The 19,291-nt window shown below is 41.2% G+C and overlaps 1 protein-coding gene across 14 annotated transcripts in view; it reads right to left on the bottom strand.

Moving 5' to 3' along the window:
- Window positions 1-233: 233 nt before the first annotated feature.
- The window catches only part of EML1 (EMAP like 1), a 752,203-nt gene continuing 733,145 nt past the window's right edge, over window positions 234-19,291 (bottom strand). For all 14 annotated transcript variants that reach the window (XM_069208309.1, XM_069208311.1, XM_069208303.1 and 11 more), the window contains 3 exons: window positions 12,688-12,783; window positions 5,469-5,599; window positions 234-1,782 (listed from right to left, as the gene is read on the bottom strand). In XM_069208309.1, the coding sequence (XP_069064410.1) occupies window positions 1,657-1,782; window positions 5,469-5,599; window positions 12,688-12,783 (353 nt within the window). In that variant the 3' untranslated portion in view covers window positions 234-1,656. The remainder of the gene's footprint in view (window positions 1,783-5,468; window positions 5,600-12,687; window positions 12,784-19,291) is intronic.

Below are 19,291 nucleotides of genomic sequence, written 5' to 3'. Positions count from 1 at the left end.
ACTTCCATATACATACAGCCCCTGTTTGTATCTAGGAGGTTTGTTTACTTAGTGCTCGTGTTATTGTCAAGTTAAGCAGAATGCTAATATGCCTTGAGTTCTAGCCTGCTAAAGAGGAATTGTGGTTTAAACATTTTTATTTGATTAATACATGCAATTAGATGATACACAAATCAGTTCATGTCAAACAGCAAAATAGAAAATGAAACAATCTAACAAAATAATGCAGCCACAACATTTTAAAGTATATTTATTAGTGCCCTGCACTTTCTACATAGCAGGTTTGATTGTTAGTTTAAAAAAAAAAAAAAAAGAGATAACTTCAAGTAAACTACTCAAAACAACCAGTGCTTTAGAGTTATGATAACCTTACACTTGTCATTTTTTTGCAAATCCAAATATTTTAAATTACTATTGATAAACTGAGTCCATTTAGGACTACAACCTTCAAATATGTAGATACATTCTTCATGTAAACAGTACAATTAATCTGTCACAATCAAAAACACACAAGACATTCACTTTGCCTCCACTGCTGTATCACTGCAGAATAGCATTGCATTTTTGTCTATATACATTCATTCATGCACAAGTTCGAGATCTAAACTTTGAACTTCTTGTAAGTGGTGGTTAAGACATTCTTTCTTCACGCTACAGGAGTGCGGACACTAAAATATTTTTTGGATATGGTGAACGTAGCCAGAAAAAACACAATGGTACATAACACAAGGCACTGAATTATTACTGCCTTTCTTTTATATTTAATGCAAATCCGTACACACCCTAGGACAGAGGAGATACATAAAGCTGCATGCTCAATTAAAGAATAGTACATGTTGAATGGATATTAAGCACAAAAATCGAAAGTATCCACATTAATCACGCAATAATGGAAAAAGAGCAGTATAAAAAGATTCATAGACAGAGAAACAGAGAGGGGCAGAAAAAGATACAACGGGGGAGGATGGACGAGGTGATAGAAACACACACAGATGGAGAAACAGAGCATTTAAAATGCTGTTAAAACCAACACCACAATACCAGATCCATCAAAACTAATGCTTGGTAAGGTTTCTTATTAACAAAACTGCAATATGTACAGCCTAATTACAATCTATATGTCATACAGTAAATTTAATAAAGAGCATTTACAAGTCTATATTTGAAAATACAGACCAATAGCTTTCTATATTTGGATTGTGCACCATCTTTCAAAACGCTCTGGATATTCTTTTAATTAATATTCCTGGTGTTAACAGTTATACACAAATCAATATTACAATATATACAATATTTTAGAAGGCATTATTGTGACCCTTTTAAACATATTTAAAGTACTTTTGTGACTACTATATACCATCCATATAGCTTTGTTGACATTATTATAGTGTAAACTTTAAAGTCACAATGCTCACAGTATACTATATTGTATAGTTTTGTAAATATATATGTATATATAGATCCTGGTTTCTCTTCATGTTAAGAATTTGATAACATAATCAATCAGTGAACAGTTTATGTTCCTGAGGCTTATAATGACTTTGTAATACAACACTGAAGTGCCTATGTCAATGCTTTGACATTACATACTTTATTTACCATATAATGTTCATATATGCAGTTAGGTAATTTCATGTGGTATTCTTGATGGTTTTCCTAAATTACTCGCCACTGCATTATACTCATGTCTTTTCCTCCTGTGGAGATGAGATGGGTGTCTTCATACAGATAATCAACATTAGTCACATGACTGCTGTGTCCCCCATACACATGACCTGGAGCCTGTTAAAACAAACATTGGGTGGTAATACAATTCAGGTTTGAGCAGTTTTAATTTGTTAGGAGTCTGCTTTACATTTAAAGACATAACAACCCGCAGTCAAATATATCGCACCATAAAGAAAAAGTGCATATGTTCTGTGAAAGAGATGGTTATTTAGTACTATATAAATTAATTCAGAGAAGAGAAGGCCTCCTTCAAACACAATCTCCTACAACTACTGAGTTGTAATTATGGACGGCACAGGTAAAGAACAAAGTAATCAAACTATCTATGATGAGTACTTTTAGTACTTCTTGCATATGCCAGATTTTTATGAGTTATTAATTGCCATTTCTAGAGTTGTCTGAGAGATCCTATTGCTTTAAAATACACATAGGCCACTCTTTCTCTCCTTTGATGAATCAAAATATGAATTCCACATAGGTTTCCTCCCAGATAAGAACGCTGCAATCTAGGTGAATTCACACTGCAGCTTTCACATTATGTTCTACATACTGCTGTTCATATGTGCCACACACACCCAATGTCATAGCTGATGGTCAAAGGGGAAACTGCATTGTGCCACTGTCTTAGAGAATTATTTGGCACTGCACAAAGACTTTCTCTCTGCTCCTGTCAAATGACTTCCTCATCACACGTGTACATGCTCATCAACTCTCTGCAGGTGAAATAACCCATATCTACTCTTTATCCACACCAACTGTAAGGATGGTAATTCCAGACACACCCAGGAGCTCTGCCACACATAAAATTGTGTTCTTGGTTCCTCAAAACCCTGCATTTTTTTTTGTCACTAGTTGCAGGTCCTGGATACCTGACTGGCCACTTAGAACGCAAACTGGTACTCTGTGCGGTCACCCTTTTGGTGAGCCCCAAGACATGGGACTCAAATTGGTCTCTGCTCCCTGTTATCTTAAAAGTGTAGACTGCTTTCAGCAGCCAACAGAAGCCATGGCTGGGACAGTGTATTCCAGTTTTCTGGGTGCATAGTTGCATCCTGGAGTTGCATACTGGTCTACCCATCTAAATTAAGTGTAGAGGTTTGGTATTGTTTAAGGATGGAATTCCCAAGATGATGCCCACAGAGGACAGCCCTTTCCCTCTTTTTCCTTTGCCCATTTTCAAAGGATCAGAGACCACTGCTATATTAATTTCTGGGGGAAGAAAAAACTATTTAAACACAGACCAGGCCTAAAATTGTATGATACACTGGTCTGCAACTGGCAGTGGGCTGTTGGAACCGGAGAATGACCATTGTTTGCACATGGAGGAGATTGGACACAGTGCAATTGATGTAGTTGGAGTATTGAGCTGCAAGCTGCTACCTCATTTTAGTTAAAACTAAGCCTCATGAACTTGCTTGCCGCCAGCTCAAGCAGACCAGAGACACCTAGCCAATGTATTGAGACCTGTTCTACCTCTCACATTTGACCAGATCCAGGTTGCCTGAAGAACGAACTTGACTGCTAACAGATTTTCATGAACATCTACTTAAGACCCTTGAGCTCCTGACTAACAATGGTGAAGTGTGCTGCCCAATTGTTTGACTGTTAAGAGTATGTGAACTAGAGTGATGAATTTACCATACTGGCACACCCCTTCCTACACCACCACGGTTATTTTGTATCATATTGATGCTCCTGTTACTGTGATCCAGAACCTGGTTGGTTTGCTAGTGGCCAACTGGCTTTCTCTCTTTTACACTACAGCTGTACTGGCCATTGTGAACATTAGAACTTTACGTACAGATAGGCTTTATGAGCATTAAAACTTTGTGAACATTAACATCGTGCCAGGTGGTTTGGTTTGCTTTGCCATCTAGTTCTACTACTGCAGTTCTCGTACATCATGGATTAAGTATTGTATTCTATATAATATTTGCTTTTGAAATCTACCACTTAAACTAGAATTGTTTGTACATAGGAGTATAAGAACAAATATTAATGAGCTGTGCTATTATACAACTGTGATTGAACATTCATAGCATTATTACACTATTATAAATGTGTTGCACTGTACCCGTAATCACTCATATACTACCTCCCCACAGCTAGGCCTTGACAGTGGTGAATTGATATGATACTTAAATGGTGGTGTTACTGTAAAATGTACCTTTCCCATGAATTATCTTGGAAGATCAATTATTGTCTTACATCTAAAATGTGTGTGTGTGGAAAGCAAACCTACATAAAATGAACAGGAACGCAAACTTCATACGTTTTTCCTGATCTCATTATGAATGACTGAACATCTTTTTACATGGTTAGAACAATTGTTTAGATGGCTAAGGAGGTATAAATGCAGTCTAAGAATGGCCCAGACCCATCCAAGGTGGTTTCCAATGACAAGGTATTATGATCATCAAATATTAAGGGATAAAAGATGCTGCTCACTTACAAATCAATCACTATTGAGTTTCTTAGGAGTGAGGCGATCCATAGCTCAGGATAGGTCCAGATTTTCAAAACGATGGTTCACATTGCTTTGTGTATGAAATATGTATTTGAATACTTACAGCTTAAAAACTCAAATGTTGTTTATACATGTCTGCCAGATTTCTTGGTTGGCCAAACATTACGCACAGCTATGACTTTCTTGGTTGGAAAGAACAAGACAGGAGGAACTGCTTGATGTGAAAAGCTTAAAAGTGAATTGGAAAGTAATGGCATTGAAAACTTGTGACTTGATTTTCCTATTAAAGTGGAAAGATTTCATCAAGAAGTTTTCTGAACACATTTCAAAACCAGTGCTTTTACTAAAATCCACACTTCATATAAGGGTTTCTGCATTGCATACTAGAATTTTTGTGCTACTGTCTCACTTGAGTGAAATGAAACACTTGGGGCCAGATGTAGGAAAAAAGCAATTTGCGACTTGCAAAATGCGAGTCCCTGCGACTCGCAATTTGCAAGTCGCAAATTGCTATGCAGTACGGTGTCTCAGACACCGACTGCAACTCGCAATGGGGTCGCAATGACCCACCTCATGAATATTCATGAGGTGGGTCGCAAATTGCGGCCCCATTGCGAGTATAGGCACTCGCTAACATGGAGACCTGCTGACGTCAGCAGACCTCCATGTTAGCGACCTGCTTGTAAATAAAGCAGTTTTTTTTTTTTTTGAAGTGTAGCCCGTTTTCCCTAAGGGAAAACGAGCTGCACTTAAAAAAAACGAAACCTTTAGTTTCGGGTTTTTTTCAGGGCAGGGAGTGGTCCCTTGGACCACTCCCTGCCCTGAAAAAATATTTTGGGCTCCAGTCACAAACTGGAAGGGGTCCCATGGGGACCCCTTCCAATTTGCGATTGGGTTACCATCCACTTGAAGTGGATGGTAACTGCGATGCCATTTGCGACCGCATATGCGGTCGCAAATGGTATTGCATCCCAATGCGACTCGCAAATAGGAAGGGAACACCCCTTCCTATTTGCGAGTCTGAAATGCATTTTGCGAGTCGGTAACGTTTGCTACATCTGGCCCTTAGTATACAAAACGTGTACAAAAGTTTCAATTTGTGTCATTATGTATTTAGTTTGCACTCTACTTTACAGAATTGATAAGCTTCCAACATCAATGTTGTGAAAATTGTACAAAGGTATATCCCAGCCCTCTATGGATGTGTGCAATCTTAACCACAACCTCATTCATGAACATACTTTACATGAATACAGTGATATAAAAAACTTACTCTAAACTGTGAGCATGGGTATGAGAAGAGATGAACTTTGCCAAAATCATCTCCAGTTGCAAGAATGTTTTTCTCAAATGACCTAGAGATGGCATTGATGTCTGTTCCATCTGAGCCTTCAGGCCATACACCTGAAAAAGGGAATAATTACAAAGTTAAGGACTGATTTAGTACGTTCATTGGAATGACCTGCAGCATTAGAATTGATATTTTAACTCTTACATAGCACCTTACACGATGTGTAACTGAACCAGTAATGTACAATAAAATGACATTAACTTATTTTAAAAGGTAAGAAAAACTAAAAAGTCAATATGGAAAATGTCACTTACCCAGTGTACATCTGTTCGTGGCATTAGTCGCTGCAGATTCACATGCTGTGCATAGTCCGCCGTCTGGTGTTGGGCTCGGAGTGTTACAAGTTGTTTTTCTTTGAAGAAGTCTTTTCGAGTCACGAGACCGAGGGACGACTCCTACTTTGGTTCCATTGCGCATGGGCGTCGACTCCATCTTAGATTGTTTTCCCCGCAGAGGGTGAGGTAGGAGTTGTGTATGCTAGTAATAGTGCCCATGCAATGGAATTAATAAGTATGTACAAAATGAAGGTTAAAGTAATATATTTACAAATGTACAAATGTTGAAGAATTACTTCCAAAAGGCTACAGGCTGCCGGGGAGGCGGGTGGGCGCATGTGAATCTGCAGCGACTAATGCCACGAACAGATGTACACTGGGTAAGTGACATTTTCCGTTCGGTGGCATGTGTAGCTGCAGATACACATGCTGTGCATAGACTAGTAAGCAGTTATCTCCCCAAAAGCGGTGGTTCAGCCTGTAGGAGTGGAAGTAGTTTGAAATAAAGTTCTTAGTACGGCTTGACCTACTGTGGCTTGTTGTGCAGATAACACATCTACACAGTAGTGTTTAGTAAATTTATGAGGCGTAGACCATGTTGCTGCCTTACATATTTCGTTCATTGGAATATTTCCTAGAAAGGCCATAGTAGCACCTTTCTTTCTGGTTGAGTGTGCCCTTGGTGTAATAGGCAGTTCTCTTTTTGCTTTAAGATAGCAGGTTTGGATGCACCGTACTATCCATCTGGCAATACCTTGTTTTGATATTGGATTTCCTGTATGAGGTTTTTGGAATGCAATGAATAGTTGTTTTGTGTTCCTAATTTCTTTTGTCCTATCAATGTAGTACATTAGTGCTCTCTTGACGTCTAATGTATGTAGTGCTCTTTCAGCTATTGAATCTGGCTGTGGGAAGAACACTGGTAATTCCACTGTTTGATTTAAATGGAACGGTGAGATAACCTTTGGTAAGAATTTTGGATTTGTTCTTAGAACAACCTTATTCTTGTGTATTTGAATAAATGGTTCTTGTATGGTAAACGCCTGTATTTCAATTACTCTTCTTAGAGATGTGATGGCAATGAGAAATGCAACTTTCCACGTTAAGTATTGCATTTCACATGAATGCATGGGTTCGAAAGGTGGACCCATGAGCCTTGTTAAGACAATGTTGAGGTTCCATGAAGGAACAGGTGGTGTTCTTGGTGGTATAATTCTCTTTAGGCCTTCCATAAACGCTTTAATGACAGGTATTCTAAACAGGGAAATTGAATGAGTAATCTGCAGGTAAGCAGATATTGCGGTGAGATGTATCTTTATGGAAGAGAAAGCTAGATTAGATTTTTGCAAAAGTAGTAAATATCCTACTACATCTTTTGGAGATGCATGCAATGGTTGAATTTGATTATTATGGCAGTAATAAACACATCTTTTCCATTTACTTGCATAGCAGTGTCTAGTGGAAGGTTTTCTAGCCTGTTTTATGACCTCCATACATTCTTGTGTGAGGTCTAAGTGTCCAAATTCTAGGATTTCAGGAGCCAAATTGCTAGATTCAGCGATGCTGGGTTTGGATGCCTGATCTGTTGTTTGTTTTGCGTTAGCAGATCTGGTCTGTTGGGTAGTTTGACATGAGGTACTACTGAAAGGTCTAGTAGCGTTGTATACCAAGGTTGTCTTGCCCATGTTGGAGCTATTAGTATGAGTTTGAGTTTGTTTTGACTCAATCTGTTTACTAGATATGGAAGGAGTGGGAGAGGGGGAAAAGCGTACGCAAATATCCCTGACCAATTCATCCATAGAGCATTGCCTTGGGAGTGCCGGTGTGGATACCTGGATGCGAAGCTTTGGCATTTTGCGTTTTCTTTTGTTGCAAATAGATCTATTTGAGGTGTTCCCCAAATTTGAAAGTAATTGTTTAGTATTTGGGGGTGAATTTCCCATTCGTGGACTTTTTGGTGATCCCGAGAGAGATTGTCTGCTAGCTGGTTCTGGATCCCTGGAATAAATTGTGCTATTAGGCGAATGTGGTTGCGAATTGCCCAATGCCATATTTTTTGTGTTAGGAGACACAACTGTCGAGTGTGTCCCCCCCTGTTTGTTTAAATAATACATTGTCGTCATATTGTCTGTTTTGACAAGAATGTATTTGTGGGTTATCATGGGTTGGAATGCTTTCAACGCTAGAAATACTGCTAACAGTTCTAAGTGATTTATGTGGTACTTTCTTTGATGAATGTCCCATTGTCCTTGGATGCTGTGTTGATTGAGGTGTGCTCCCCACCCTGTCATGGAAGCATCTGTTGTTATAACATATGTTGGCACTGGGTCTTGGAAAGGCCGCCCTTTGTTTAAATTTGTACTGTTCCACCATAGAAGCGAGATGTATGTTTGGCGGTCTATCAACACCAGATCTAGAAGTTGACCCTGTGCCTGTGACCATTGTGATGCTAGGCACTGTTGTAAGGGCCGCATGTACAACCTTGCGTATGGGACAATGGCTATGCATGAAGACATCATGCCTAGTAGTGTTAATACTATTTTTGCTTGTATCTTTTGTGTTGGATACATGGCTTGTATGAGCTTGTGAATTGTTTGAACCCTTTGTGGACTTGGAGTGGCTATCCCTTTTATTGTGTTCATTGTCGCTCCTAAGTATTGTTGTGTTTGACACGGCAAAAGTTTTGACTTTGCATAGTTGATGGAGAAACCCAGCCTGTGAAGGGTCTGTATGACATACTTTGTGTGATGTGAACACTTTGTTAGCGTGTTGGTTTTGATTAACCAGTCGTCTAAGTAGGGGAACACGTGGATTTGCTGCCTTCTGATATGTGCAGCTACTACTGCTAGGCATTTTGTAAAGACTCTTGGCGCAGTTGTTATTCCGAATGGCAACACTTTGAATTGGTAATGTATTCACTTGAATATGAACCTCAGGTATTTCCTGTGCGAAGGATGGATCGGTATATGGAAATACGCATCTTTTAGATCTAATGTTGTCATGTAGTCTTGCTGTTTGAGCAGTGGGATTACGTCTTGTAATGTGACCATGTGAAAATGGTCTGATTTGATGTAGGTGTTTAGTGTTCTGAGATCTAGAATTGGTCTTAGTGTTTTGTCCTTTTTCGGTATTAGAAAGTACAGCGAGTAAACTCCTGTGTTCTTTTGTGGACCTGGTACTAATTCTATTGCGTCCTTTTGCAGTAATGCTTGAACTTCTAGTCCTAGAAGATCTACATGCTGTTTTGACATATTGTGTGTTTTCGGTGGGACGTTTGGAGGGAATTGGAGAAATTCTATGCAATTACCATGTTGGATAATTGCTAAGACCCAAGTGTCTGTTGTTATTTCCTCCCAAGATTTGTAGAACTGGCTTAGTCTTCCCCCCACTGGTGTTGTGTGAAGGGGTGGTGTGACCTGTGAGTCACTGTTTATTTTGAGGGGTTTTGGGACCTTGAAATTTTCCCCGGTTTCTTGGGAATTGTCCCCCTCTGTATTGTCCCCGAAAACCTCCCCTTTGATATTGTCCCTGGTAGGTAGGTGGTCTTGTTTGTGAGGTGCTGGTTTCTGTGGGTTGACCTCGAAACCCTCCCCTAAAAGTAGTTTTACGAAATGTGCCAAAAGTGCCTCTGCCCTGCGGGGAGTAGAGTGCGCCCATGGCTTTGGCTGTGTCGGTGTCCTTTTTTAATTTTTCAATTGCTGTGTCCACTTCTGGCCCAAACAATTGTTGTTCATTAAACGGCATGTTAAGCACAGCCTGTTGAATCTCGGGTTTGAACCCAGAGGTGCGCAGCCATGCGTGTCTCCTTATGGTGACTGCAGTATTTATTGTTCTTGCAGCTGTATCCGCTGCATCCATAGAAGAACGTATTTGGTTGTTGGAGATATTTTGTCCCTCTTCAACCACTTGTTGCGCTCGTTTTTGGAACTCTTTGGGGAGGTGTTCGATGAAATGCTTCATCTCGTCCCAATGAGCCCTGTCGTATCGCGCTAGGAGTGCTTGGGAGTTGGCGATGCGCCACTGATTTGCAGCTTGTGCTGCAACCCTTTTCCCAGCTGCATCGAACCTGCGGCTCTCCTTGTCCGGAGGTGGTGCGTCGCCTGATGTATGCGAGTTGGCTCTTTTACGAGCTGCTCCTACGACTACTGAATCTGGCGCCAGTTGTGATGTAATAAAAGCAGGGTCTGTAGGCGGTGCTTTGTATTTTTTCTCCACCCTTGGAGTTATTGCTCTGCTTTTAACTGGCTCCTTAAAAATCTGTTTAGCGTGCCTTAGCATTCCCGGGAGCATGGGAAGGCTTTGATAATGGCTATGGGTGGAGGACAGGGTGTTAAAGAGGAAGTCATCCTCAATAGGCTCCGAATGTAGCGATACATTATGAAATTCGGCTGCCCTGGCTACCACCTGTGCATATGCTGTACTGTCCTCAGGTGGTGAGGGCTTAGTTGGGTACGACTCAGGGCTATTGTCCGATACTGGAGCGCCATAGAGGTCCCATGCATCTGGATCATCTTGGCTCATGGTGGTATGAGCTGGTGAATGTGGTGGAGTTTGTGCCGGTGATGCATGGGTTGACGGTGGTGAAGAGGGTGGTGGAGTTACTTTCTTTACCACCTTTGCTTGTGGCTGCTTGTCTTCTTGTTGGAAGTCAAGTTTTCTTTTTCTCTTGATTGGGGGAAGAGTGCTGATCTTCCCTGTATCCTTTTGGATAAAGATCCGCTTTTGCGTGTGATCTGGTTCTATTGTTTGTAATTCCTCCTCAAATCTGTGTTTTTTTAGTTGGGAGGACAGTCCTTGTTCCTCTGAGTAGGAACTGGTTTTCGGTTCGGTTGCCGGGTGTTTTGGCACCGAAACCGTGACTTTGGATTTTTTCGACTCCAACAAGATCTTTCTTCTTTTCGGTGTCGTGCCTTCTCGGTGCCGACCATCTTCGTTGCCGTTGTCCCTGTGCCGAGCAACTTCGGTGCCGCTATCTCAGTGTCGAACCTTTTCTGCACCACTCTCTCGGTCCCGAGATTGCTGTGTGCCTGTGTCTCGACCTGAGTCGGACGACTTCGGCACCAGCTCGCCCTTTTTCGGTGCCGATGGACGGTCACCTACTTTATGGGTTAAGCCATGGCCTGTTGGCGGTGGCGTCCCCTGGGCTTTCTCTGTTTTTTCGTGTGATCTTTGTTTCGACGTCTTACTCACGGTTGGTTGCTCTTCGAATTCTTCGGAGTCTGAATCGGGGATGGAGAATGTTTCTTCTTCCTCCTCCTCGACCTGTTGTTGTCCTGTCAGCGTGGACGCCATCTGCAACCTCCTGGCTCTTCGGTCTCTGAGCGTTTTTCTCGACCGAAATGCGCGACAGGCCTCGCACGTATCCTCCTTGTGCTCGGGGGACAGGCACAAGTTACAGACCAAATGTTGGTCCGTGTAAGGATATTTATTGTGGCATTTAGGACAGAATCGAAACGGGGTCCGTTCCATCAGTCTCGATGTTGCACGCGGTCGGGCCGACCAGGCCCGGACGGGTGATCGAAATTACCCCGAAGGGCTACCGGAGCTTCTTCAAGATTCGGTGTCGATCTGTCTAATCTAACCCGATACCGAACGAAACAATACCGACGGATTTTTCCGAGATTCTGACTAACTTTCCGAACCCGAAACACGGAGCGAAAAGGAACACGTCCGAACCCGATGGCGGAAAAAAAACAATCTAAGATGGAGTCGACGCCCATGCGCAATGGAACCAAATTAGGAGGAGTCCCTCGGTCTCGTGACTCGAAAAGACTTCTTTGAAGAAAAACAACTTGTAACACTCCGAGCCCAACACCAGACGGCGGACTATGCACAGCATGTGTATCTGCAGCTACACATGCCACCGAACTTCGTGATATATTTGTAATGTACAAGGCAAACATGAACCAACAAAGCAAATATTAACTAATTGTACTCTCTTAAACCTAATAAATTCAATTTCTAAGGCTGAGATTATCATTGAGCAAGCAGTTCTAGCTTGTTGAGCTTTAATGTAGACAGGATAATCACTTAAGACCAAACGGAGTTCAACACCGGGTAAAATATACTGTTTCAACTTTAGCAACACCTACAGTTTTGATTTATAAGTATGCTAATTAATGTTTAGCCAAGTAGGCTATTGCAGTTTTAGTTGTTGAAAAGTGGTGTTAACACTTTGGTCCAAAGTAAAAAACCATGTGAAAATCTATGAAAGTTACTGAACTCCATCTACAAGATAAACAGATTTTACAAGCAAGAGTAGGCATAGAATATTGTGGATTATCCACAAAAATCTTTCCAGTCTTGAAAGAGAAGTTGCATTGATCCAAATTCAGTGAAGCAGGGTCAGGAAATCCCATCTGCAGGCTAAGATATTTACCCATTTAAGTTTCACTTAGAAAATGAGCAATCAGTAATTCATAGGACATCAGAAAACACATTTAAAATGTCAGAACTATTGTTTTATTGGTCTAAAAAAGTTCTTATCAGGCTTACTGAACTGCATCTGAAAACATTACAAATTTTCAGGAAACCGTAAGTGCATAAAGACAAACTTTGAAAAGTAACATACTTTTTTTTAGCAGAATTTTAATATCTCAAAATGTGCATAATAATGAATCTAAATGTATATCACACAATGCAATAGAAGCGGAGGATATCTTATTCAATAGCAGTGTTAAAGTCAAATCTATCTATTGAAAGAGTGAGGTGGAACACAATGACACATAAGACTCATTCTCAAAATCTGACTGGCCGGGAAAGGGTTTTGGCTAATTGCAGCCACTGGAACACATCTTCCTCTTCCACAGTAACTATATCACACACATTACATGCATCAACTCTTTCAAATGTATGTGGAATCTTACCAAAAACATGGAATCCCAATGTACAGGTGTAGGTAAACCATTCTATATCTCTAGTAGTTTCAACACTAACTACTTGTTTACAGGAAGCAGGGACCCCTAAAACAGAAATTGAACATGTATAGCATCAAACTGGTAAGCTTAAAACTATTTAACTTGCTTTCCTGGTCATATTCCAAACGTTTGCCCCAAATATTTCAGTAACTCCTATGAAACAGCTTTCCGGCAGTATGAAATTACAAGAAATTCTGCCTCATATTTTGAAGAAAAAAATAAATCAGAATACACAAAAATCTGCACTTGCACAACTACTTTTGGATGGACAGAAGTATGCCAATCAATCTTTTAACCAATGACTCACTGGTAGCCAAAAGAAAATGAAAATATATTGAAGGCAACTTTGAAGCATAAATTTATATCACACTGAGAAAAATGCAATTCTTGCATCTTAGCCGTCCCAAAAACTGCTACTTCAATGCTAGACATAAAGTGCGAATAACTTTTTCCAAGTACTACATCTTTCCTCTTCGAGGTGACTAACATGAGAACACAAATCAGGAAACACGTATCTTAGAAGACCACAGAATATGACCCTTTTTTTAAAGTTTTGTTGTGAAATCAAGATATTTTGAATGGCCTGATAACACTTAAAGATTGTGTGTACATTTAACTTGAGGGATGATTATAAAGGGAACAAGGACTTACCTCAAACAAATTGGGACAACCTTAATCTTCATTGGAAATCAGAAGAAACATTTACAGATTTAGATGTCACTGGATTACAGGTGGACAAAGACATTGAACCCACTTAAACTACCACCATGAAAGGTGGAGGACACCTATTGTTCATAAGCAAGGAATTTAATAAAATATGAAGAAATATGAAACTATGTAACAACAGATAATTGTCTTAAAAGCAAAGAAATGGTAAATATTTGGCATGATAAAGGCTTTGCAAAACATCTATTTCAAAACATGTTAACCTAATTTAAAAAAATGTTCAAGCACTGAGGCACTATTAAATAGAGGGTGTAAAAATGCACAACAAATTAACAAGATTTATTTTCTTACTGTTGTATTGCTTAAATGAATATCTGAATCACTGTACTTTAGGTGATGTGTACTTTTGTATGTTGCAGACAAATGTTTTTACATTAACAGATAGGTCTTCCTTTTGTAATATTCTTGGAATTCAAATCTCAAATCGAAAAATTGCTACTGTTACAAAGCACAGAGCTTGTTAGTGTAAAGCAAAATTATTATAGTTTTCACAAATTTCTCTTGGAAGGTTTACACCAAGAAAACACCTCTACATTACCTAGATGTTGTGTATGCTACTGTTACTTTACAGTCCAAACATCGGGAGCACATTAAATCACAGAACTTACATCAGGATTCATTACTTCGCAGCTAAGCTTTACTGCCGTACTTCACAGGTAAGTTTCTTCAAAAAGTTTAAATGCATCTCACTTTACAAAAAGTAAAATAAGGAAAATGTCACTTACCCAGTGTACATCTGTTTGTGGCATGAGACGCTGCAGATTCACATGCTGTGCACATCCCGCCATCTAGTGTTGGGCTCGGAGTGTTACAATTTGTTTTTCTTCGAAAAAGTCTTTTCGAGTCAAGAGATCGAGGGACTCCTCCCCTTTCGGCTCCATTGCGCATGGGCGTCGACTCCATCTTAGATTGTTTTCCCCACAGAGGGTGAGGTAGGAGTTATGTGTATAGTAATAGTGCCCATGCAATGGAGTAAGTATGTATGTATATAGTGTAGCTAAAAATGATATATTTACAAATGTACAAGATTAATTATTTGTCAACTTAAAACGGCTACAGGCTCCTGGGGAGGTGGGAGGGCGCATGTGAATCTGCAGCGTCTCATGCCACGAACAGATGTACACTGGGTAAGTGACATTTTCCATTCGATGGCATGTGTAGCTGCAGATACACATGCTGTGCTTAGACTAGTAAGCAGTTATCTCCCCAAAAAGCGGTGGTTCAGCCTGTAGGAGTTGAAATTGTTTGAAATAATGTCCTTAACACTGCTTGTCCTACTGTGGCTTGCTGTGTTGTTAACACATCCACGCAGTGATGCTTGGTAAATGTAAGAGGCGTAGACCATGTGGCTGCCTTACAGATTTCAGTCATTGGAATGTTTCCTAGAAAGGCCATGGTAGCACCTTTCTTTCTAGTGGAGTGTGCCTTTGGTGTAATAGGCAGTTCTCTTTTTACTTTGATATAACAGGTTTGAATACATTTAACTATCCATCTGGCAATGCCTTGTTTGGATATTGGATTCCCTGTATGAGGTTTTTGGAAAGCAACAAACAATTGTTTTGTTTTTCGAATTTGTTTGGTTCTATCAATGTAGTACATTAGTGCCCTTTTGATGTCTAATGTATGTAATGCTCTCTCAGCTACAGAATCTGGTTCTGGAAAGAACACTGGGAGTTCCACGGTTTGATTTAAGTGGAACAGTGATATGACTTTAGGTAAGAATTTAGGATTTGTGCGTAGAACTACTTTATGTTTGTGTATTTGTATAAAGGGTTCTTGTATGGTAAAGGCTTGAATTTCACTTACTCTTCTGAGAGATGTGATAGCTATTAGAAAGGCTACTTTCCATGTTAAGTACTGTATCTCACATGAGTGCATGGATTCAAATGGTGGACCCATGAGTCGTGTTAATACGATGTTGAGGTTCCACGAAGGAACTGGTGGTGTTCTTGGTGGAATAATCCTTTTCAGACCCTCCATAAATGCTTTTATGACTGGGATTCTGAATAATGACGTGGAGTGCGTCATTTGCAGATAAGCCGAAATTGCAGTTAGATGTATTTTAACGGATGAAAAAGCTAACTTGGACTTTTGTAAGTGTAGTAGGTAGCTTACAGTGTTTTTAGCAGATGCACGTAATGGTTGAATTTGATTATTATGGCAGTAATAAACATATCTTTTCCACTTATTTGCGTAGCAATGTCTTGTGGTTGGTTTCCTAGCTTGCTTTATGAGTTCCATGCATTCCTGTGTAAGGTCTAGGTGTCCGAATTCTAAGATTTCAGGAGCCAAATTGCTAGATTGAGCGATGTTGGATTCGGATGTCTGATCTGTTGTTTGTGTTGAGTTAACAGATCTGGTCTGTTTGGCAGTTTGATATGAGACACTACTGAGAGGTCTAGTAGTGTTGTGTACCAAGGTTGTTGTGCCCAAGTTGGTGCTATTATTATGAGTTTGTTTTGACTCAATTTGTTTACTAGATATGGAAGGAGAGGGGGAAAAGCGTATGCAAATATCCCTGACCAACTCATCCATAACGCATTGCCTTGAGAGTGAGCCTGTGGGTACCTGGATGCGAAGTTTTGGCATTTTGTGTTTTCTTTTGTTGAAAATAGGTCTATTTGCGGTGTTCCCCATCTTTGGAAGTAAGTTTTTAGTATTGGGGGATGAATTTCCCATTCGTGGATCTGTTGGTGATCCTGAGAGAGATTGTCGGCTAACTGATTTTGAATTCCTGGTATGAACTGCGCTATTAGGCGAATATGGTGGTGAATCGCCCAATGCCATATCTTTGGAGCTAAGAGACACAATTGTGTGGAGTGTGTCCCTCCCTGTTTGTTCAGATAATACATTGATGTCATGTTGTCTGTTTTGACAAGAATGTGTTTGTGGGTTATTATTGGTTGAAATGCTTTCAACGCTATAAATACTGCTAGTAGTTCTAAGTGAGTTATGTGAAGCTGTCTCTGCTGAGTGTCCCATTGTCCTTGGATGCTGTGTTGGTTGAGGTGTGATCCCCACCCTACCATGGAAGCATCCGTTGTGATTACTTATTGAGGCACTGGGTCTTGGAAAGGCCGCCCTTTGTTTAAATTTATAGTATTCCACCATTGAAGCGAGGTGTATGTTTGGCGGTCTATCAACACTAGATCTTGAAGTTGACCCTGTGCTTGTGACCATTGTGATGCTAGGCACCGTTGTAAGGGCCGCATGTGTAATCTTGCGTTTGGGACAATGGCTATGCATGAGGACATCATGCCTAGTAGTTTCATTACTAATTTTACCTGGAATCTTTGGTTTGGGTGCATGGCCTGTATAACGTTTTGGAATGCCTGTACCCTTTGTGGACTTGGAGTGGCCATCCCTTTTTTTGTGTTGATTGCTGCTCCTAAGTACTGTTGTATTTGACACGGCTGTAGGTGTGATTTGTTGTAGTTGAGTGAGAACCCTAGCTTGTGAAGGGTTTCTATTACATACTTTGTGTGTTGTGAACACCGTTCTTGCGTATTGGTTTTGATTAACCAATCGTCTAGGTACGGGAACACATGTATTTGCTGTCTTCTGATATGGGCTGCCACTACGGCAAGGCATTTTGTAAAAACTCTTGGCGCTGTTGTTATTCCGAATGGCAACACTTTGAACTGGTAATGTACTCCTTGGATTACAAACCTTAAGTATTTTCTGTGGGAAGGAAGTATGGGTATATGGAAATACGCATCTTTGAGGTCTAGTGTTGTCATGTAGTCTTGTTGTTTGAGCAATGGGATCACGTCTTGCAGTGTCACCATGTGAAAATGATCTGATTTGATGGAAATGTTTAGTGCTCTGAGATCTAGGATGGGTCTTAGAGTTTTGTCTTTTTTGGGTATGAGAAAGTACAGGGAGTAAACTCCTGTTCCTTTTTGATGAATTGCTACTAGTTCTATTGCATCTTTTTGCAACAACGCTTGTACCTCCAGTTGTAATAGATCCATGTGTTGTTTGGACATGTTGTGTGTTTTCAGTGGGACATTTGGAGGGAATTGTAGGAATTTTATGCAATAACCATGTTGGACAATGGCTAGGACCCACGTGTCTTATTTCCTCCCAGTTTTGGTAAAATTTTGTTAGTCTCCCCCCCCCCCCCACTGGTGTTGTGTGTTGGGGATTTGTGACACTGAAGTCACTGTTTATTTTGCGGTGTCTTGGGATTTTGGAAAATCCCTCTAGTTTTAGGGAACTGTTCTCCTCTGTATTGTCCCCGAAAACTTCCCCTCTGATACTGGCTTTGGTATGTGGGTCTTGTTTGTGAGGTTGAGGGTTCTGTGTTTTGTCCTCGAAACCCCGCTCTAAACTGTGTTTTTCGAAATTTGCCTCTGCTCTGTGGGGAGTAGAGTGCGCCCATGGCTTTGGCCGTATCTGTGTCCTTTTTAAGTTTCTCAATAGCAGTGTCCACCTCCGGCCCAAACAACTGCTGTCCGTTAAAAGGCATATTTAGCACCGCTTGTTGAATTTCCGGCTTGAATCCTGAGGTGCGTAGCCATGCGTGTCTCCGTATGGGGACGGCTGTATTTACAGTCCTAGCAGCTGTGTCTGCTGCATCCATTGCCGACCGTATCTGGTTGTCAGAGATACTTTGGCCTTCCTCCACCACTTGTTGTGCCCTCTTTTGGAACTCTTTGGGTAGATGTTCTATGAAATGTTGCATTTCGTCCCAATGAGCTCTATCATATCTAGCCAGCAAGGCCTGTGAATTTGCAATGCGCCATTGGTTGGCAGCTTGTGCCGCAACCCTTTTTCCCGCTGCATCGAACTTGTGACTTTCCTTGTCGGGTGGTGGTCCGTCTCCCGAGGTGTGTGAGTTCGCTCTTTTGCAAGCTGCTCCTACTACCACGGAGTCCGGTGTCAATTGCTGCGTGTTGTACACAGGGTCTGTTGGTGGAGGTTTGTACTTTTTCCCTACCCTTGGAGAGATGGCCATGCCTTTCACAGGCTCTTGAAACACTTGCTTTGAGTGTTTCAGCATTCCCGGTAAGATAGGGAGACTCTGATACTGGCTATGTGTGGCCGACAGAGTATTAAACAAAAAGTCATCTTCAATTGGTTCTGCGTGCAGGGTGACGTTGTGAAACGCAGCTGCTCTTGACACCACCTGTGTCTAGGCGGTACTGTCCTCAGGTGGGGATGGTCTCGCTGGATAACAGTCTGGACTGTTATCTGATACTGGTGCAGCAAAGATCCCATGCATCAGGATCATCTTGACTCATTCTTGTATGAGTTGGAGACTGCATCATTGGTGGAGTGGCTACCGGTGATGGTTGTGGTGAGTGCTGTGGTGATGGTGGCGGAGTTATTTGTTTTGCCACCTTTGCTGGTGGTTGCTTGTCTTTCTCTTGGAAGGCAAGTTTCCTTTTAATTCGGATTGGAGGAAGAGTACTGATTTTTCCTGTGTCCTTTTGAATGTGGAGCCTTCTTTGAGTGTAATCTGGCTCCCCTACCTCTCGCTCCTGTCCGAATCTGTGTCCTTGCATCTGAGAGGATAGGCCCTGTTCCTCGGTGTAGGAACTTGGTTTCGGTATGAAAACCTTTTCGACCGTCTTTTTCAGCTCCGAAGACACTGTTTTGCCTTTCGGTGTTCCGATATCTTGGTGCCGACTCGTTTCGGTGCCGCTCTCTCGATGTCGAGATTGCTCTGACCCAGTGTCGAGCCTGTTCTGTGCTGGTATCTCGACCGGAGTCTGATGACTTCGACACGTGCGTGCCCTTTTTCGGTGCAGATGGTCGGTCACCTGATTTTCGGGTTAAGCCATGGCCTGCTGGCGATGGCGTCCCCTGGGCTTTCATGTAG

This window comes from Pleurodeles waltl, chromosome 9, assembly GCF_031143425.1.
Source record: "Pleurodeles waltl isolate 20211129_DDA chromosome 9, aPleWal1.hap1.20221129, whole genome shotgun sequence".
Lineage (NCBI taxonomy): Eukaryota > Metazoa > Chordata > Amphibia > Caudata > Salamandridae > Pleurodeles > Pleurodeles waltl.
Note: the sequence above shows the minus strand (reverse complement) of the source record. Positions and strands in the feature narration are given on the sequence as shown.